Raw genomic sequence first — 22,096 nt, forward strand, 5'->3', positions numbered from 1 at the left:
TCACCAACTACACTAGGTAGTTGTTGTTACCAAAAACGAATCTTCAATCAATTAAGGATGTGGTCCATCGATCCTTGTTGATATTTGGAGTATTCCTTGTACCTTTGGGACAATTGCAAACGGGCTGGTTCTGCATCTCGGTTCAATTCTGATCCATTATTCTTTTTCTGGCCCGAAAAGAATAATCATTTGTACGGGTGACCAAACGAATGTGTACTTTTAATTGAACATGTCCATCTTGCTCAGAATTTCATCCTCTTAGCAACCATGAAAAGAAATAGGACCTCTTTACGTGTAAAATTGAAGATATAGCATCCGATAGTCTTTAAGGCCTTGAAAATATAAAACCTGGAAAAAGAGAATAAAACCCAAGGTAGCTCCATTCTAAATATGTAAAATGCATGTTTTACTACCCTAGATTTCACACATAAATGTGCTCATCACTATCACAAAAATGTTGAGTTTAGTATATTTCTACTTTAGGCTCATAACCAATGAGGTACGATGATCCCATCGTGTTTAAAATCATCATAGGAGGTTCTTGATAAATTTGGGCCCTATCGAAACCCAAACTGTCGGATTGGTAGGTTAACCGGCTGGCCAGGCACCCGTCAGTCCTTGCCCACAGCTCGACCTAGGGGTTCTATCAAGAACGGCAGGCCAAGAGTGACAGGCCAGGTGCCCACCGGTCCTCGACCACCACTAGACCCAAGGGCTCTGTCAGGAGCGGCGGGCCAGGTGCCCACCGGTCCTTGCCTGCTGGTTAAGCCAGAAACCCAACCAGGACAGGCGGGCTCTGGATTGGTGGATCCAACCACTTCCCAAGTCACCCACCAGTCAGAATCGGGATTTTGCTGTTCACTTCCATTCTTCATCCCACCTTAGGGAAACCCTAAGGGGTCAATTCGACCACATTTCCCACACATCTAAGTTCCCATATTGTGATTCTAACCTAGATCTAGGGTCAACCCAAAGTTTTAAGTACGGATCTTACCTCTTTGTTCAAGAACACCTTTAAAACCCCAAATCCCTTCTTCAACTCAAGAAATCACCAAATGCTTTTCATATCTTGTGATTTCTTCCTTTAAAACCTTTAAAATAAACATGTGGGTCTTTCATTAACAGATTCATACTCTCAAGTGGGATTAACAAGATCTAAAGGATTTCTACTTGAGTCATAGGGTTTTACTTAGGGTTTCTTGAGGGTTTAAGAAATATGGGTTTCACTCACCTCAAAATGTTGATCTTAAGACGATGATCACTTTTTTTATGCCAGAATTGAAAGATCTAACTTCGGTGTCGCACTACGAGCATCTCTTCCTCTTTTCTTCCCTCTTCTTCCCTTTTCTTTCCTTCTCTTTCTTTCTTTTCTCTCTCTTCTTTACTCTTCTCACCCACCTTCTAAAGCAATAAATGAGGAAATAGAAAAATCATAATGCTATTTATACCTGGATCAAAATATCTAATGACCAGACTGGTAGGTCACACTGGTGAGTCCGACCCACCTATGACCACTCACTAGTCACTAGTCAGCCAAAACTTAGCCAAACAATTGGTATTTTGACAAAACTCAATTCCTGACATGTACTTCACTCCCGGTATATGATTTAAAATATGTACTTGCCATAAAATATGGCTACGTACCTTTATTACCCGTACATGCAAGTGCACGGCTTGGGCACGCAAACTTCACTAGGCATTGGATCAAACTCGTCTGGCCAACCCGATTTTAGAGTCACCTTTACCATCATGTTCCATAGGGTACCCATCTCAGCTCATTCAGGTTCAAATCCTGCACGACCAAACCGAACCAACCGGGTAAATGAACTGGGTTTAGAAAGTAGGGTATCACAAGAATGGTTGGTCCATGCCCGTAAGACAGTGAGACCCACATCAATTTAATGCAATTTTTCTACAGACGGTACCACTGGTAGATGGCACCAGCTGGCCAATGGGTAGGTAGATGACCTACCGATGGCCTCACTTATGCCCACCAAATAGTCATTTGCCCTAGGTCCTTAAATCAAATAGGTTCATGGCCTTGGGAACCCATAGTAGGCCCATTTCATACCATCACTTGGTTTCATATATGTGTACACTTCACTGGCCAAGTAAGCAGCCCAACTATCCTCAGAGCACTGTTATGACCTGGCACCCGAGGAATACAGTTGTGTTTTGATACAGGATTTCACAAATACTTAGATTTATCTACACAATTATGAATGTTAGTTGTCCCTTGTTTCTTCCTGCCAACTTTACAATTCCTGTTGTGATTGAATGAAATCAACCAAAGAAGTTTATACATCAACTCCATTTATATCAAAAGAAGAAGCCCCAAGGAACAATTATATCAGTTTGTTCACTGAATTCCTTTCAAAACTTTAATCTTATTTAATGAAGAAAAAAAAATTACTCTGGAAACAGTTCAATAGTGTAAACAACCTCCAAAGTGGAGAAATTGATATAAGAGAGAAATCCCAACAGACACACTAACAATTATGCAGTTATGCTAATCTTTGGAACAAAAGGCAAAGAAATGTCGGTCATGCATCAGTTGCATTACATCAGAATGGGGATCCCTACCACAACCACTGTTACATATTCAGAACAGGTGAGAGTAAAATGCCACAAATAATTCGTCATTGAAATTGTACAATACATACCTCAATTGAAAAAGGCCATCTAACGTAAATCTTTCAATAATAAATATGTTGGTTCAATCATCAAATCTCCAACACATTTGAACCGTAAGAAAATAAACCAAAATGGAATCTACTAGGCCACATCGCCAATACCAACATATCACGATCAAAGTTTCTAAAATTTTGGGGTATTACAGTGAAACAATAGCCATTAGCCTCGTAACTCTACTTGACCACCGTAAGAAAGAGAAAAATGAGAGGTACATACATGTACTTAACAAACGATAAAGCTCATTGATTCTCATGCTAGTGTACTATAGTTGAACCTTAGAACCTAACTACCATAGTGTAATAATAGCGAATGGAGAGTTACACCATCCATTCCCTGCTCTTATTCTCGAGGGAATCTTTCTTTTTATGTCTTTTTCCACTTATTTCCTCTCATATTTTTGCCTTGTAGGGTGATGAAATGATGACAATGAATTATCATTTTATACACAAAGATACATGAAATGATAACAATGAACTATCATTTTATGTATGAAAACACATGAAATGGTGAGTTGAAATGAAATGATGAAACCTATATCATGTTATCATATGCAATAATGAAATAAACTAATATTTTATATCACCACATGAAATGATGAAATGAATTCTTATTCTATGTGTTTTTGGTCCAAAGACAAAATTCTTAATGATAGTTGGTTGTATTCATCGATTTTCGCAATAATTGCATATTACACATCAGGGTTAACTGCATTTTATATGTATCAGATATATTTAACTACTTTTGAGGACATTTAAATGATTTTCAAAGTACAGTGGCAAAAAAAAAAATAGCTTGTTCTGTTCAATATCTATATGGGGCAAAGAAGAAACAAGAATGATTAAAAAAATTTCGTTTATCATTAATAAACATACAATAATACATGGAATGATAAAATTGTTATTTTATGTGACGGATACATAAAAAAATGCATGCAAAGATGGGATCTACATAATGTCAGCAAAAATGAAATTGTTATATGTTCATCGTATGATGACAACAAATAATAACGATGAAATTTCCAATAATTACCCCGACTCAGTGGCAAAGACTTGGCTTTTTTCTCACTTTCTTGGAGCAATCAAAGTTTCTGGTATTTGGGCAGAAAATTGGATAGGGTATTCACACTATAGTTTAAAATGGATTTTGGCTCTAGAAATTTGGGCAGCACTTCCACACTGTGTCCCCATAACAGAAACCGACTATAGGAATTTGGTCAAGGCTTCCATGCTATGTTACAAAAACAGATATGGATTACAAAAATTTAGGCAATGCTTCAGCGCTAAGTTGGAAAAGCAGAAACTAACTATGAAAGTTTGAACAGGCTTCCGCACTATGTTATGGAAACATAAACTATCTACGAAAATTTGAATAGGATTTTTGCACTAACCTGAAATGGATGGCACTGGCTTTAAAAATTAAGGCAAGGGTTCCACCCTAGAACTTCAGACCAAGCATTAGAGCTTCATATGTTGGCCCTAGAAAATTCCAGGACTTCTACATCTATTTCTCATCTCCTTCTCTCTCTATTTTTTCTCTTTGGCAAGGATTTAGAGCAGGGGTTTCTTTCTCAAAGTGAAGTCGATTCTCCTTTATGGTGACCCTCGGTCACTATTTATAAAATGCACAAAGATATCCATGGAACTCTTACAAGGAGATAGTAAGCTTACCATCTCTGTGAAAGAAAATTTCCACCACTAATTATCCGTGGAAGCTTATGGGGAGCTTACCATCTCCGTGTAAGGTTCCTTATAGGGAGATTCCATGGAAGCCTTATAGCTTGGGGGGCTAAGTGTGGCTGCATTCTACAGGTTGGATTGAGGGCAAGTTCTAATTGGCTAGGAGGGTTTAGGTTTGGTTCAAGTTGGTTCAAGTTGGATTGGTCTAGTTTGTTCGGGTTGATTTGGGTTGGGTTGGCTTTCTTTGGTTTGGTTTGGGTAGATTTAGGTTTTATAGGATTCAAGGTTTGGGAAGACATTGCGGTGCACCCAATCATCCAATCTTTGCACACAAAATATCAATAGGGTCATATTTCCGAATGCTATTCATTGATACAGGAATTGAACACATGCTAGGCTCGATTATCACATTTTGGTGAAAGACGTCAACGACCACTTGCAGTCACCTTCCCCACATCATTAAATAGTATCGAATTGGATCCCCGACTTCTTTTATGCTTAGCCATATTCCATGAACTCACACACAGTGAGTTAAGCTAGGGTATTTGGGATTGACAGAGATGGACTAGGTTTATGCCAGAAATCTGATTCCTCAGCGAAGAAGAGCATACTTGCCTTGCCTTAGTTCGTAAATCATCCTTGTCAAGGGAGGACAAAATTAGGTGTCTACATATAGAATACAAGTATAGAATCAACCCAACGCAAGTTATTATTATTCACATATGGTTTGTTTGAAGGCATATGGTCCTCCATGATCACCTCTAAGCGGAAGGAAGCAAACCCTGTTTTTATGCACGACGTTCCTTTAGTTTAGTTGCATGTTCACCCTAAGACTTTCTAATCGAATGCAACAATCAACAAATCTACACTTTATAACTAAGAAATGAAATCGAATTCAATCGACAAATTCAACAATGACAATTGTGCAATGAGTAACGAAATCTACATTTTGTAATCAAGAAATTCCATGATGAATTGTTATGCGTGTACCCGCTTGGTTGAGTGCTTCGGTTCGGCCCAAAACATGTGCAAACATTGTGCTCCATGTGTCCTGAAACTATACTGTTTTGTGAAACCATTTCATTGTGATTCCTGGATAGGCTAATACAGTCCATGATAACACCATCCTTGTTTTGTTTGATCCAATTTTCCCCTTGAGTTACCCACCATTGTCATTGGCCTACAGTACAAAACTTTCCCAAGTTTGGATCAGCTCGGTTGGACATTCATTTCTTAAAATCCATTTCGTAACTCTTACCATATTTTAGCTTGTTCATTATGTTGAGAGAATTTCATATGAACCACCTTATTATAGGATATTCATCATCTAGAGGAAATTAATAGGATCCAAGTTTCCTTTATTTCGCAAAACCAATTCATTATTATTCCTGCCCTATTTCCATTTCTGATTTCTTCTAATAAAAAGAAACTTCACCTGAACAAGAAATCTCTCTTCTTAAAACGCTTATCTGGTATTATGACAATAAGATTCACATCTAATATTCTTGTGGTGCAAACTTACACTAAGCAGGCCGGAGATAAAGAACGAAAGATTGCAGATGCAGAGAGGCGAAGTGAAGCTCAACAGGCAAGTCAGCCCTATAGAGTCAGCTCATTAGAACTCAAGTCCTAATGCTTGACTGAAACCATTCCTACAGCACTTCGGGTGTCTAGGCCCTCAGCCAGGACGCATTGAGGTTGTTATGAGACCGGCTGGGGGCTAAAGAAGCCTATTTCATAGACAAGGATGAGGTTGGCCTTTGCAATAAGGACCCAAAACTTTACTCGGAAATATCAACAAAGTGAAGTCTTTGTTAAAGAACATACACGTCTTTATAGATCAGTGTCAATTCCCTCCAATTGAAGGGGGTTTTCAAAGGGTGAGTTCCTTGATTCTTTTCGAAGCAAGCGAGGAAAGATCCATGGCCTGTACAGTCACAAGGATATACCATGCCTGGGTTTCATATATAAGAGAAGACTCCTCTACAATCACTCCTCTACTAGATCTTTCTTTGCCTATTACATTGACCATTTGGTACTTCTCTCCTTGAAATGGTAAATGAGATTTACCTTTTAAGTATTTTTAAGTAAATTCACCCCATTAGAACCATTGAAAGCAATATTTGTCTGGTCTGACTTAAAAATGTCAAATAAACATTTGAGTCATGTTCTTTGAAAATGTCATCTCATATTGGGGCTATGGTGCTTACCTGTTCCCCCGTCCAAAATGGCAGATTTTTGAACCGATAAGATAAACTTATTAACTTATAACATTGAGGCTCCTATCGTTGCTGGGTAAGGAATGTCTTGCATCCTCTAAGAACAAATTCAGCGAAAGGGTGATTTTCCTCCCAGATTTGCTTGGGTCATACACACTCTTGATTAATACATAAACATTGGGACAACACAATTTTAACAAACAATACAAACTTGATTAACAGGGAAAATGGAGGAAACTACAGATCCCTCTGCAACTTCTATCTGAACTTTTCTTTCGCTGAACAAATATAAATATGGGATACAAAATTTCAGGGTATTCACAGTAGCCAACATCCACGATGCTGGATGCACCTAAGATGCACAGTAAAGACAATAAAAGGGAACTAAATCTTTAATAAATAATATTTGATGGCCATAATGAAAAGTTAAAGAATTTGACGAATCTGAGGGAGGCTATATGGCATTCTTTGGTGGCCTGTGCAGCATGTTTGCTACGGAAATTTTTTTTTTTTTAATCAGGCAGCAGGATCCTTGACTCATCTACTTACAGATCCCTTCTCCCTGAAATCACACATAAATTAGATATCCAATCCAAAGAACAAGAAAATCGAGGGAAAATTACATTTAACATTTCACAATAAGGGAGCAAATTATTAATATGATAATAAAATAGATATTAAGCAAAGACTAAAGGTTCAATAAGCATGCCTCTTGGTTTTAAGAGGAGGTAAACTGGGCTCCCCTGCAGTTGACATGCAGCATCAGGATAAAGCTATCGATAATCTGCACCAACAGCTTCCCGTACGGACTTGAAACCATCTCTTTCTAGGCACTGTGCCAGCTCAGCCTGAGTAAAAGGAAAAATGAATACATCAATAAATACCAAGTAGTTGCTAAGCAGGTTAGAAAAACCTGCTGGAATTTCTCTTAATAGAATATGATCCCAAGTAGAATGCAGAACTGTCTTAATCTGTACCAAACAAGTCACTTTCAAGCCGTAAAGTCAAGATCAACCAATTGACAGGCTCCACTTAAGAGACCTCCAGCACTAAATCGAGTCATTCACGGATTCACCATAGGAAGACATGGTAGTATGGTACTTCAACTTAACTGGAAGCCCTGAACTCAGTTCCAACACATGATAATAACTTATCTCAGCAAAGTCCTACTTAACTTCTTGAACCCTGCTTCCTTTTTCTTTTATTTTAATTTTTTTTTCCACAACAAAATATTCACATTATTATGAATCAGCCGAGACCATAAACCTTCATTAGAATCACAGACTATTGGTAAACAAACTGAAGGAACCAGTAGATTGAGGATTATGTTATCTTTTGCTAATACAGTACCACACCTATCTAGCCCTGCACAGCTGGCAAGGAGTAATGCCTGAGAAATAATTCAGGCATACCTAAGTAAGAGTTTTGAGTCCACTTCATTAAGTAAAATCCATGGCTTTTTATATAACACATGCACTAACTCATATAAGTGATGTCAGAAGTATGCAACAAGTTTCAAAAACCATTTCTAAAGATTATCCTCATGAAGGGGTAAAAGAGAGAGCCTTAACCAGAAATGAAGGAAAGAGAACCATCGGCTACTCAGATGTCCTTTACCCGAAACAAGGTTTATAAGTGTGAAACAAGTCCGAGGAGCTGGGCATATGATCAGAGGCTCCAGAGTCGAGAAGCCAGGAAAGGGTATAACAACTACAACAACAACAACTCGACCTTTTCCCAACTGAACGCAATCGGCCACCTGGATCTGTCAAAGAAAGCCAGGAAAGGGTATCTTATTCTCAAACAATGGAAGCCTGAAGTTCGAGTCCTTTACTGATGCAGACTGGGCCGGTACTGTACCTTTCTTGGGGAAAATCTTGTCATGCATAAGTTTTGAGGACAAAGATTATCCTCTTTATCCTTGTTATAAAGAGGCAGGTAACTCTACCATCTATGGTAGAGAAAATATAAAAAATATCAAGTTTCATAAATTACCTTCAAAAAATGGTATAAGGTTAAACTCCCAGATAGGATGATCTTACTAATCCTATTAAAACTGTCAGCTGCTGAGTTAGTCGGTACAAAAAATAGGCTTACGAATGAGAGAAAGTTAAAAGGATTGGTTAAGCACAATCTAGATTTCACTATCTGTTTTGTGATTAGTGCTGGATCACCTGATATACTAGCAATAAACTGGATAGGCCAATCTAATCCAAATAAAGCTGGATGAGTTCCATCTTGTAATGATCCAATCCAGAATAGAAACCAAGCCAAATCTGCATTTTTTTTTATTTTTTAGGGAAATTTTTTATCACTCCCCTGAACTTACCCCCTATTTACTCGAACTCCCCTGTCAAAAGTTTCACCTCTGATTCGCCCAAAAAAGTGAACTTTTACCTCTCCTTCTCCCCTGCTATTTTAATTGGCTAAATTACCCCTCATTTTCACCTCATAACCGGTTTGCTTTCTTCCCTCTCTTCTTGATTTTGTTTCTTTATTCAGCAATAGTTTGTGTCCTTTTTTTTTTTTTTTTCTAAGCACAGTTGAAGGAACCATCCACCTCCTCTTCTGACTACGCCTAAACCCCACCCACCTCCACCCTCACCCTCCCCCTTCCCTTCCCTTCTACAAACACCCACAACCCTGCCCCACCCTTCCATGAGAGAGAGAGAGAGAGCTTTGTCGCTGTCCTTTAGCCAGATTCCTCCGCAGCTCATCCACGTAGAGTGCATCACCAGGGATAAGTGTAACGGCTTCACGTCAACGTTGGCATCAACCCTTCAAAATGTCGTATCACAGAACTCAAGCTTGACAAGAATTGCAAAGCCCTCCTCAATCATAAGGCCAAGGGTCGAGCAGCGGATAAGGCCAAGGGAAAGTTCACTGCCGAGGATGTCGCTGCACCCGCTCTTCAAGAGATCGATTAGGTTGCTCTGCTCGTGCTTCTTTTTTTTTAAGCTTTTGTTAAAGAGAATTCCTTCTCGATGATTTTTTCAAGAACTAATGTAATTGGTTTTTTAGCTTTTGAAATTTTGGAAAGATGGATGATTAGTTACATTTTCTACTTTCAGCGGATTTGACAATTGAGTAATTTCTTGCTGCGTTTTTGCTAATGTGGAGTATATATGGAATGATTTTAAATTGTTGGCATTAAAAATAAAAAAACAAAAACCTTAATTCAAGGCAGTAACTCAAATACTGCATATTCTGCACATCATCTGGCTCACAACATACAAGAGATCACAACTACCAGGTGGAAATAAAGAAATCACAAGGGTGGGTGAGGGTGGACAGTGAGGGGAGAGGTGAGGCAGAATTTGCAGCCTTTCAATCATGGTGGGTGGGGGTGGTCGCGGGTTGCGGCAGAGCGGGGGGTTGGGGAGCAGTTAGAAGAGAAGGTGAATGTTTATCTCCACAACTGCCTTCTATGAAGAAGAGGGAGAAATGGAGAAGATGAAATAAAATAAAATAAAGAAAATAAAATTAGGGAGAGAGAATAAAAAGTAACCGGTTAAGAGGTGAAATTGAGAGGTAAGTTTGCCATTTTAAAACAACAGGGGAGAAGGAGAGGCAAGAGTTCACTTTTTGGGGGAAATCAGAGGTGGAACTTTTGACAGGGGAATCAGAGTAAATAAGGGGTAAGTTTAGGGGAGTGAAAGAAATCCCCCCCCCCCTTTTTTTCTTTGGTGAACCAATAATTCATTACCAAAGATGAAGAGGAAGGAGGGAATGTACAAGCCCCGAGGGGAAAGAAAAGAAAAATAAAAAATATACAAGGCCAAACACAAACAAGTGGAGGAAGGGGGAGAAAAGATGGGAGGGGGGAGACCCCAAGACACAACAATAAATCTGTTCCTTGGGGAATCTCTACCAAGGTGGGGGAGAAGCATGAGGAGCTTAGGACTAACATCAAAGTAGATGGCTTTCCAAATCTTGCCAAAAGACCGGTAGTTGGGAGTCCGTCTACGAAGGTTCTGTTCCATCCAGATGTGGTTAAGGGTGACGTAGAAGGCAAGCTTTCCAGCAGTGTCACAAATACAAGATCCAGCAAAAAGTCATGTCAATCCAAATCCATTCTCTTTGCAGAGAGAGGATAATTCTCCTGCCAGGCCAACAAGAATTGAGAACTCTCTTCCAAATGGAGGAAGAAAAGGTAATCAAAGTTTTTGATTCCATTCAAAAAGGACAGCAAGAGGGAGAAACCTGAATGTGCCAGTAGAAAAAATAGGATTGGCTAAAGAGGCAGTTGGAGAGGGCTCTCCAAGCCGCAAAACTGTGGTGGAGAATGTGCCCAGTAAACCAAACAATCTTACACAAAGGGGGGAGAGGATTATGGGAACGAATAAAATCCCAAACTGCGGAGGATCTGAAGGTGCTAATAGGCAAAGGAGACCAGATGACTTGATCACCTCTGCCTCAATGACCCGGAGGAAGGGGGCGGAGAGGACCAGATGTCTAAAATAGCAGGGGTAGAAAGAGAAGGAGACCAAACCTCATTGGAGATGGAGGCAACAGGGGAGTCTATCCAATCCAAAGGAATAGAAAAATCTAGGCCCATTAATAAGAGGACACCAGAGGGATGCTAACTGTCAAGCCAATGAGAGGAAGATCGACCATCAAAGATAGAAGTGCGGATGGCAAGGATGGCTGTCAAACGAAGATTGAGAATATTATGCCAAACCCAAGAAGCATCGGAAATAGCGGAAACAGTCCAGATGGAGCCTTTTAAGGAGAGGGAAGAGTAGACCTAGGAGACCCAGATGTTGTAATGCTTTGAAACAAGCTTCCAAATAAGCTTAAGGATACCCGTAGTGTTGAATTATGGATTCTCCGTGTGCCAAGCCCCCCTCCTTTTAACGGAAGATAGACGGAAGACTAGCTGAAGGGATGGATTCCTCTAACTGAGTCAACCCCTTTTCAGAGGAAGGTACACAAGGGATTTCGTAGCTTTGATGGTGGACTGGGGAAGCCAAAAAACTATATACCAGTAGATATAGCAAGATTGAAGGACGGATTTGATGAGCACTAGACAACTGACATAGGAGAGGAGTTTGCCTTTCCAGAGCTGGTGTCTTTTGCAGATGAAATCAAGTATAGGGGTTCATTGGTGTGCAATGAGCTTGGCTGAAATGAGAGGAAGACCTAGGTACTTGACAGGAAGACAGCCCAGGGAGAAGCCGAGGATACCAAGAAGGGGTGGCTTTTAGAGAATCGGAAACCCTACTAGGAAGAGATGGGATTTGAGGAGGTCGATTCGAAGGCCAGATAGCCTTTCAAAGAGACGAAGGGAAGAAAGAATAGACTAGAAGGAAAGAGGATCAGCTTTGGAGAAGATCACAAGTCGTTTGCAAAGGCAAGATGGGTGAGCTTGAGGGGTTAGCATTTGGGGACAGAGGAGACGAGATGTAGGTCGGTGGAAGATTGGATGGATCGAGAGAGAATTTCCAGGGCTAGGGAGAGAGGAAGAGGGAGATGGGGCACCCTTGACGGATACCAACAAATGAGGGGAAGAACCCAGTAAGGCTGCCATTGACCAGGAAAGAGAAGCAGGGGGAAGAGATATAGAAATGGATCTAGTTGATGAAGATGGGAGGGAAAGATATATCATGGAAGACTTTGGTTAATGGAGTCAAAAGCTTTGTGAATATCAATCTTAAGAAGGGCAGCAGGAGAGTGGGATATTCTATCATAACCTCTAACAATATCCCGACAATGAATGATGTTGTCCGCAATGCTTCTACCTACAATGAAGGTAGATTGGTTGGGGCTAACAAGAGAATCAATGAGTTGGATCCTGTTGGAAAGGCTCTTAGCGATGAATTTGTAGAGGAGATTTCTGAGGGAGATTGGCCTGAAGTCCACCATGGAGGCGGCTTCCCCTTTCTTGGGAATAAGGCACAAGAAAATGGGGTTTATCCCATGGAACTGGGAGGGAGAGAAGAATAAGCTACGAATAGCTTCAAAAAGATCTTGCCTGATGATGTCCAAACAAGTGTAAAACCCCAAGGTCATATCTGCATTATTTTGGGACTCTAGCAGAAAATTTTGAAAATGTTTGGCTGGTTGAAAAATGATTATGCTCCTTTAGAAGGATTACAAAAATAAACAGAAATAATAGCAGATATTGTGTTAAACAAAGTGGACTAGAGAAAATTCATTGAGCCAGCCCATGAGTAAGAATTGGGAGTTGAATTTTAAGACACTGAAAAATCTAGTCTCTCAAACCAGCCAATATTATTTGTCAATTTCCAAGGCACCCATGGTACAAAGAAGAGCAGGGAACAAATCCAAAAGGTTTTTTCTTCTAGAATTCTAGGGAGGGAAGGAAAGTGGACATAGATATCAAGGCGACGCTAAGGCGCTGGTAAGGTGGAACCTAGGCGTTGAGGCAGCTCACAGGGTCTAAGGCAGTAGGGCACCTTAGAGACAACACATAATGCAGTCGTCTTATGTGGTAAGGCGCTATAAGGCGACACCTTTTACCCAAGGCGGTTGTTGCCTTATGTGCATTTTAGAATTTATAATTTTTTAAAACTAATTTCGATAGAATCCAAATATCAATTTGTGATTGGCAGGTGTATGGCCTTGAATGCACTTGAGGTGCATGGGATCAAGGCTACTAACAACTCAAGTACTCAACCCAAAAAAACAAAACACGATTCACTCACAATGGGTTTTGAGTCAAGGGTTTACAAGGAACTGAAGAAGAACCAGGCGACCTTCCTCCTTCGATCTTACTTCGACGGTGACTGTTCTTCTCTGGCAGCGATGAGGGTTACTCCGGCGAACCGTACCCCCTCTACAAGTACGTTTTTGGTATTTTATTTCTTCTGTTCTTCAGTTCTTCACTCTTCTTCAACCTACGGTGAACTCTGTACATGTCTTTCTTTTTTTCTTCTTCTTTCTTTCTTCTCCCTTCTTTATTCTTCTGTTCTTCAAACAAAGTACCTGTTTTTTTTTTCTTCTGTTCTACATACGGCACATTTTTTTCTTCTTCTATTCTTCAGTTCTTCACTCTTCTTCAACCTATGGTGAACTCTATACCTGTCTTTTTTTTTCTTCTTTCTTCTTCATTTCTTCTGTCATTCTTGTGGTTCTATTTTAAATTCAATCTGCTGTTTTGGTTTGATTCTTAATATTAGTGAAGACTAAATACCTATGATGCAGATAAGTCACCTAATGGGCTTATTTTATTACAAATAAACCTTAGGCTGGGCAATGTATGTGTTGGGCCTTTAATCCTATGGATTTTCTTTGTAATGAGCCACTTTAATGGCCCTCAAATATGGGTAGAAAGTAGATAAACGGGATTTAATTCTTTAGTTTAGTTAGAGTCCTATTTTGAGTCTATTTCCTTTGTTATTGCAGTTTTCTATCAGTTTAGGTTTCCCAATTAGTTAAGAATTGGGTTAGGGCTTTCCTTTTAGTGTTTGAGTCAGTTTTTAGTCTTCTATATAAGTTTGTAAGAGGCTACAACATTGAACACGAATTTGATTGAATGAAAAAAAATAAAAAAGCTTTATGCTGGAAAAACTGTGAGATGCAGTGTTGTGAAAGACAGCTTGGGTGAGATGCCCTAGGGAAGAGTGAGATACACGACCCAACCTATTCCCCTACCCCATTCTTCCCTTCATTCTCTTATTTCTGTTTTGTTCATACTATCTGTCATACTATCTGAATTTTATTGAATTTACTAAAGATCCTACTTGGGATTGGATCACTTGTGAACCAATCTTATATTATTTGATATCAGAGCTATGGCTGAAGAAAGCTCCAACCAATACTCACTAGAGGATGTGATGAAATCCCTCCAACGACTGAACACAGGGATGGATACTATCGACTTAAAGTTCGAAGAATTGAAGGAAGCTACTACTGCCCAAGCTAATGCTCAACCACGTTAGTTAGGTGTACTTTGACAACTACAACTTGATAGAGATGCAACGGCTTCAATATGTTTGTCCCAGATAAGTGATTGTGTTTGAATACAATGGAGAGTCTGTGAAATGCAACTTCAAGCTCAAGGGCATAAGCGTAGAACTTGGGACGAGATGTAGTACCAGTTGGCAGGCATGTACCTATCTAAGCAAGAATGAAGAATGTACTTCCCTCCACCAGATTTCCAAAAGCCACCCACAATTGACAAGAACATGAAGGAATCATCGGCCTCTATTGCACAACGCATTGCAAAGGAACAACAAGAGAAGACACCTCCCATCAATGAATCAGAGTCAGAAGTTGAGGTTAGTATTGGTGAAAATCCAACCACTCCTATTGTTGAGGGAGAGGTAATTATTGATGTTCCTATCAAAGAGACTAATGTAGATGAAGCATAGTTATTAAGGCGCTAGTAAGGCGCTAATGCGGTTGAGAGAGGTTAAGGCAGTAAGCCGCTTTATGTTGGGTATGAAAGGCGATAGCCTTATGCTATAAGGCGCTATAAGGTAGCTAAAGCAACGCCTTATGACGCCTTATGGCAAAGGCGACCGCCTTATGGCCTTTTTTAGAAAAGATTTGTTTTTACAACTGATTTATGAATATTCCAAAATAGACTTCATGATTGGAAGGTGCATAATGTTAGATGCACATGAGATACACTGAATCAAACTCTAATGACTTAAAACTCTACCAAAAAAACATGATATTCACTCAAAACCCCAAATCGCTCCACAGTCGACGGTGAAGGACTCTAGCGGTCCCTCCTCCTTCGATTCTTCTCCGGCAGCCTCCGGCGAAGGTTCCTTCCCCTCTCCAGGTACATTGTTGTTTATTTTTTTATTTTTCTGTTTTTTCTCTTCTTTGTGAGATTTTTTCTCTTCTTTCTTCTCCCTTCTTCTTCCTTCTTCTTTCATCTGTTCATCTGTTCATCATAGTCTTACGACTCTCAAGCCTTAACTCTTAACAGTTTTCTTTTTCTTACCTACGGTGAGACCGTGAGAGTCATAAGACTCTTTGCTGACTGTTGACGCTGTGTGTTTCTCTTTCCTCTTGCGTCAGCTATGTGTTTCTCATACTTGTTCACTTTATTGATTTGTTTTCTTGATGAATATCTTGCATTTGTATGAAATATGAACCTTTAATATCTATTTAGCATATTAGTAATAGGATTCAACTAAGATTTGAGTCAAGTCGAATGTTTTATAAAAAAATTACACAGGAATGCTTTAATCAATAAGGCGACGCTTTATGCCTGCCTTATTGATAAGGCGCTCTAAAAGACCCTTAAACGCCTCCGTCACTTTACCGCCTTAATAACTATGGGATGAAGTCGAAAGTAAAATAGACACAATTGTGGACAAGGAGATCGAACCTAAGGAGAATGGTGCTTCAACATATGTGATGACTGTGAACAACTAAGAGGAAGATCCCAAGGAGCTTGAGATTGAAATTGTGGAGGTCAAGAACACAGTGGTTGAAGGCGTTCAAGTGAATGATCCCAAGGATATATTTAAGGTTGTCGAAGTTGAGCATGTTGAGTTCGTCATCCAATTAAAGTATCTTGAAGATCATGTTCCTCACATTCTAGACATCCTTATTATCAAAGAGCTACTTGAATTTTTCTACGGCTTGACGAGGGACGTGCACCATGCTATAATCACCCTCACACTACAAAATTCGAAGACGAATTGATGCAGATAAGTCTCTTAAAGGGGCTTATTTTATTGCAAATAAGCCTTAGGTTGGGTTATATATGTGTTGGGTCTTTGATCCCATGGGTTTTTTTCATAATGGGCCTAGAATATGGGTAGAAAGTAGGAAAAAGGGATTTAATTCATTAGTTTAGTTAGAGTCCTGTTTTGAGTCTATTTCCTTTGTTATTTCAATTTTCTAGTCAGTTTAGGTTTCTCCTTTTTAGTGTTTGAGAAAGTTTTGAGTCTTCTATATAAGTTTGTAAGGGGCTACAACATTAAACACGAATTTGATTAAATGAAAAAAAAAAAAAAAGCTTTGTGCTGGAAAACTATGAGATGCAATGTTGTGAGAGACAACTTGGGTGAGAGGCCTTAGGGAAGAGTGAGATACTCGACCCAACCTATTCCCCTACCCCATTCTTCCTTTCATTCTCTTATTTCTGTTTTGTTTATACTATCTGTCATACTATCTGAATTTTATTGAATTTACTAAAGATCCTACCTGGGATTAGATCACTTGTGAACCAATCTTACATTAACCTAAAGCTAGTGTTAAGAGCCAATTATTGCATAAATATAAGGCTATTGATTTAAAGAAAATTTAGCTTTCTGTATAATACGAAGCTACTGATTTTTTTTTTTTGAAATTATATTATTGTTTGTCATGTTCTTTGGAAAACCAAATTGGATGAATACGCTTATAGCCTTAGATACAGCTCTTTATTATTGCCTAATGCCATCCATTTATTTGGAAAACCAGATTGGCTTATGTATTATTGCATTGGTATGAAGTATGAACATTTAATCTTTATTTAGCATATGAGTAGTAGGATTCAACTAGGATTTGAGTCAAATAGAATGGATACATAAAAAAAAACAAGACATGAACGCTTTATTCAATAAAGCGATGCCTTATGGCCGCCCTATCGCCAAAGCGCTCCGAAAGACCCTCAAAACAGCTCGGTCGCCTCACCGCCTTAATGACCTTGATCCATTGAATATGGCCATCCCACCTCAAACAACTTTCTCCAAGCCTGTCATGAATCGGGATAACTCCCAAATCAGCTCTAATATAGTCATTCCTTACTTTATCCTTCCTAGTTTTTTCGCAAATCTATCTCAATGTCTTCATCTCCATTACCCTTTGTTATCTATGTTATGCTTTTTAATTGCCCAACATTCCGCCCCATGCATCATAGCTGATCTTATGAATGTCCTATAGAATTTTCCTTCAATCTTTACAAAAATACATCAGTCATGCTTTTTCCCAAAATCCATTCTAAAAGTTGCCTTCAAATCACTGTTGACCAATCAAAAGGGTTTTGGTTCCAAAAGTTTATTTTAGGTTTAGTCAATATTCTCAGACAAAGCATATATGAGCAATCTAAGGGAAATTTGGGGTGGGGGATTTGGTTTAAAAATGAAGGCATGTTTGGTGAGTCGGCCTTAATGGGCACTATAACCAAAGGGGGACGAAAGAGAAGAAAATGGAACTTCGGCGAGTTACGAATCACAGAAGAAGGTTGGAGGAGGACAGGAGGATCAAGATGAGGATCAAAGGAAGATAAACTCTTCAAACACCACTATTTCCACAATCATCAACTAAAGCACTGGAAAACAAACAAAACTATGCTTCCTACTTTGTTTTCAAATGTGTATCCTACAACAAGAATATCCTACATTCTTTTATTTGTGTTCATAGCTTATCTTGCTTGTAAATCTTCCGCAATAGTGAGAGAGATCTTGTTCCCACAACAGTCATTACAGATGGGGCCTTAATATCCAGAATGAAGTACTCAGTTAGAAAAGCAGCTTCTAGAAATGAGGTTCCGGCCACAGGAAGTTGTAGACACTTGATGCGGATCCCAAAAGTCGGAATCGGATCGCTTATGGGCCCACAATTAACAACTAAACCAGTTTTCAAAGGAGTAGGGGCATTCTTGTAAATTTCAACAACTCTAGCACTTCAAAGAGAGGGAATTAGATAATAGGGTCAAACTAGAATACAAAATTAGACAAGGAGGGGTTTTTTGGAATTACAAAGAGTAGGGGAATAATATCACAACTATAGAAAATAGGGGTTTAGTTGTAATAAAAGGGACTAATTCTTTTAAAGCAAAAGAAGAACCTGTTTTCTTCTTCCCGATAGAAACCAGGGCAGGGCGGTAGACCAGCAAGCTCCGGCAGGGAGAGTTCCACCAATTCTCATCGGCTGGACTTGAAATTGCAGGTGAAGGGTCGCCTCAGCAGTCCCTACCTAACCCAGTTGAGATTGGCTTCAAATAGTGAAGGAGAGGACTGATCGAAGGACCTGCAACTGCATCTAGCGCAACGGCATAGAACCAGGTCTGAACCTGGGTTCGATATTCTTAGTAGAAAGACCTGTTGAGGCTAAGATTCTAGGGATGAGGTTGTCCAAGGAAGAGCTTCCTTCGCTCCAGTTCTCAAGCCAAACGGAGTGCTTCTGAGAGATCGATCAAGTCTTCTGCAACCCAGTGAAATAACAGCAGCAGGGAAAAGAAAGAACAGCGTATGATATGGAAGTGGAAGGGAATAGAAGAGAAGAGAAAAGGTTACAACATTTCAGAGAGGAGGAAGAGGGAATCGGCAGCCATGGTTTACACCCAAAATATTCTTCAATTTCATTCAGTTCTTCAAATCTGAATTCTCTTCCATTACATGGCAATATAAAGAGAGCATAAAATTGGAAGTCAATTAAAATGGAAACTAACCTATTTAGCAACTGAAATAAATAAACAATATAAAGAGAAAGCATAAAATTGGAAGTCAATTAATATCCCTACTAAACTTAACCACACCCTACACTAATAATTAAAAGAAACAAATCAAATAACTAAATTATTCCCAAAATTCCCAAGCCTAACTGCATCAACACTACACTTTGACACCTTGGGGGGACCCTCGTGGAGATGATGATTAGAGCCCGCTGAACTCCCGTGGCAATCGTGTGCAAAATGACCAGTTTACCCCTAGCATAACCTCGACATCTGAACCTTCCCAAGTAGAGCCAAAACTCATAGGATAGCCTTGTTTAGCTATTTTAAGCCCACACGTAAAATTTCATTCAAATCCAACACCATTTGACTCACAATCAATGCAAAAGGCCATTACCCCTATTGATGTAGATCAATCTTGCACAAGGAAGGGGCTGCTGCATCCATCGAACCAAGTCCAATGTTGGACCAGCGAGCCCCCACCTTGGTCCCATCTAACCAGCCCAAAAGGAAAGTGTAAAACACTGTTCACGATTTATTGTTCACATGAACAGTAACTCCTGATTTTGTTGAATAATGATTTTCTAAAAGCAGCCAGCTGTCCCTTATTGTTGACAAAAGAAGATTCAAGAAGTGGAGTCAAGCTGTCCAACGAACTACAGCATATAGTCAAGATTTAGTTTCCTATCTTATTGTGTCAAGTTATTTCCCTTTTTTGTCTTTAGTTAGTTTCCTATTTTGTTAGTCATGCAGTTTCTATTTGGTAACTTAGGTTAGTTTCCTTCTTGTCAATGGTTTGTTAGTTTCTAATTTGGTTAAAACTTGGTTAGCAAGTTAGACACAAATTTGAAAGTCTTATTTCAGTCCATCAGGTTCCTTTTCTGTTATTTTTTTATGTCCAAGTTTTGCAAGTCTATTTAAAGCCCATTAATCATAATGAAAGATAGATTGAAGTTTATGAACTGGAGTGTCTACTCACGGATGAGATAGCTGTTAACTGAGAGGGTGAAATGCACAAAACTTGAGGGGTGAGATGCCCATAACCCAATCTTCTCCTTCCCCCTTCTCAACCCATCCATCAATTCCTTTTCTGTTTTCCTATTTTTTCTTTGTTCTATTGTTGAGAGAGAGTGATTGAGAGTTGTTTGAGTCTACTTGAAGAACAAAAACACATCTATAAAGCCAGCCTGAAGATCAGCCAAGTACAGGGATCAAAACTCAGCTTTGTCAGGGTGTTGAGGGTGGATCGACCAAGGCCAGATCTCCTCCACCTGAACTCTGATCAACCAGGCCTTTTGAGGCTTTGTTCCAGTCTCCAATAAGACCCTTCGAACCAAACTTGGTGACCATCTAAGCCCTCTAGCTGCTGTTCCTGAAGATCACCCTTTCCTAATTAGGAACCTCTTCTCAGATCTCCCAAACCTGAGATCAGGTTACAAAACCCTTTGGATGGTTTGATTAGCACCACAACAGGAGCATTCCCTCAAAATTTGAGCTCCATCAGAGTCTCCTACAGTCAACCGCAGGCCCCCTACTATTTCAGCCAGATTTGAACTTGTGAGATCCTAAATGGGGTTGGGTAGTTTCTACCTAGCCTTACAACACCTACCATAACTCTAGTATTCAAACATGGAGGAGTGGTCTGATTCAGATTTAAGGAACTAAAAGAGCCTCTGAGCCAGGGGCAGACAAAAAATCTTTCCTAAATAAAATAACTCCTAAATAATTATAACATCCTACTGAACCCCAAAAAAAAAAAAACAATTACACCCGGTTCATCTCGGTTGAGATTATTAGAAGGGTCAACCCGGTTCAGCCATGATTCTGCATCAAATGCTCCAAAATTCCTAATCCCTAACCCACTCCTACAATGTAAAAAAGAAATGTTCTCCAGTCCACAAGTCCACAAGCTTACACTTAAACCTGTAACCCACTGCATTCCATAAAGATTTCGAGTCTAAAATTCAACCCAACTGGCATCCAAAATTAAAAAGGAAGACAGTAACACTTTGTGAGATATTGCTAAGCTTCTAAAAAGACCATAACAAGAATCTAAAGAATACCTCACTAAAAAACACAGGGTAATCTCAACTTCAAATCTAAACCCCTTCTCTGACCAGGGAAAAAAATTAATCCAGAAATTCAAATCAACATGGACATAAGCACTCTCTAAATCAATCTGGAAAATGACTTCCACTGTGACAGGCCAATTTGTAGTTAAGATTGTATGAGAGCTTAAAACTCCCAACTCAGCCAAATATATAAAGAGAGAAACATGTTCTCTAAAGGTAGAAATGCAAATTTATGTGGCTCTGTGTGTAACAAATACTTAAACCAATTTCTGGGTGTACCTTTATCTGGGGAATGAGTATAGGCCCTTCATAGGCAAAGGCTGTGTATAGCTGAACAAGCACTGCTCCTGCTCGTATCTTCTTGTATGCATCCTCACCGCTGGATCAAATGCATTTTAAACACATGCCAGTAATCAGATTTAAATACCAGACATCAACATCACAATCAACAGAAGATTGCATTGTCACCAAGAGACTGAAACTAACCTGCTAATACCCCCGCAACCAATAAGCGGGATCTTTCCCTGAAAAGGAGTTACACAAACATCAACCACGATTGTGAAGAATACACTAGAACGATTTGTTATAGTTTCTCCCGCCCATGAATTCAATAGATCAAATTATAGTTCGAAATTTCAGTAAAAACAGAAGAGGGGTCGACTCTGCAGGCATACCAGATTTTGACAATTTCAGTCAAATTGGTCATTTCGGAAAAATTTGAAGATTTTGCCCCCTTTACCTAAGAACTCCAGTGCTGGTAGAATACCTCAATTTTTTGGCAAAATCCTTTATTTTGTTACTGAATCAAGACTTGGTCAACTGTGGAGCATCCACAACCACATTTGGGTGGATTTAAAGCATCATTTGGCCAAAATTTCTCAAATTTCAAATTTCTACCTATAGGTCTATAGTGATGGACTTTGAGAGATTCTTCAGACTGAAGATGACATGGCTTCCATATATCATTAGGTCCAAAGCCAAACTACAACTTTAGTTCTTTTTTCCAATCTAATGGTTCAAACATATGTAAACATGCTTAATTATACGACCCTATTAATTGTCTATGAT

The 22,096-nt window shown here is 39.4% G+C and overlaps 1 protein-coding gene across 4 annotated transcripts in view; it reads right to left on the bottom strand.

Moving 5' to 3' along the window:
* Positions 1–6,780: 6,780 nt before the first annotated feature.
* LOC122086685 (dihydroorotate dehydrogenase (quinone), mitochondrial-like) overlaps positions 6,781–22,096 on the bottom strand; it is a 41,002-nt gene continuing 25,686 nt past the window's right edge. For all 4 annotated transcript variants that reach the window (XM_042655671.1, XM_042655672.1, XM_042655670.1 and 1 more), the window contains 4 exons: positions 21,515–21,552; positions 21,308–21,407; positions 7,299–7,437; positions 6,781–7,151 (listed from right to left, as the gene is read on the bottom strand). In XM_042655671.1, the coding sequence (XP_042511605.1) occupies positions 7,363–7,437; positions 21,308–21,407; positions 21,515–21,552 (213 nt within the window). In that variant the 3' untranslated portion in view covers positions 6,781–7,151; positions 7,299–7,362. The remainder of the gene's footprint in view (positions 7,152–7,298; positions 7,438–21,307; positions 21,408–21,514; positions 21,553–22,096) is intronic.

The sequence above is a fragment of the Macadamia integrifolia genome, chromosome 8, assembly GCF_013358625.1.
Source record: "Macadamia integrifolia cultivar HAES 741 chromosome 8, SCU_Mint_v3, whole genome shotgun sequence".
Classification (NCBI taxonomy): Eukaryota; Viridiplantae; Streptophyta; class Magnoliopsida; order Proteales; family Proteaceae; genus Macadamia; species Macadamia integrifolia.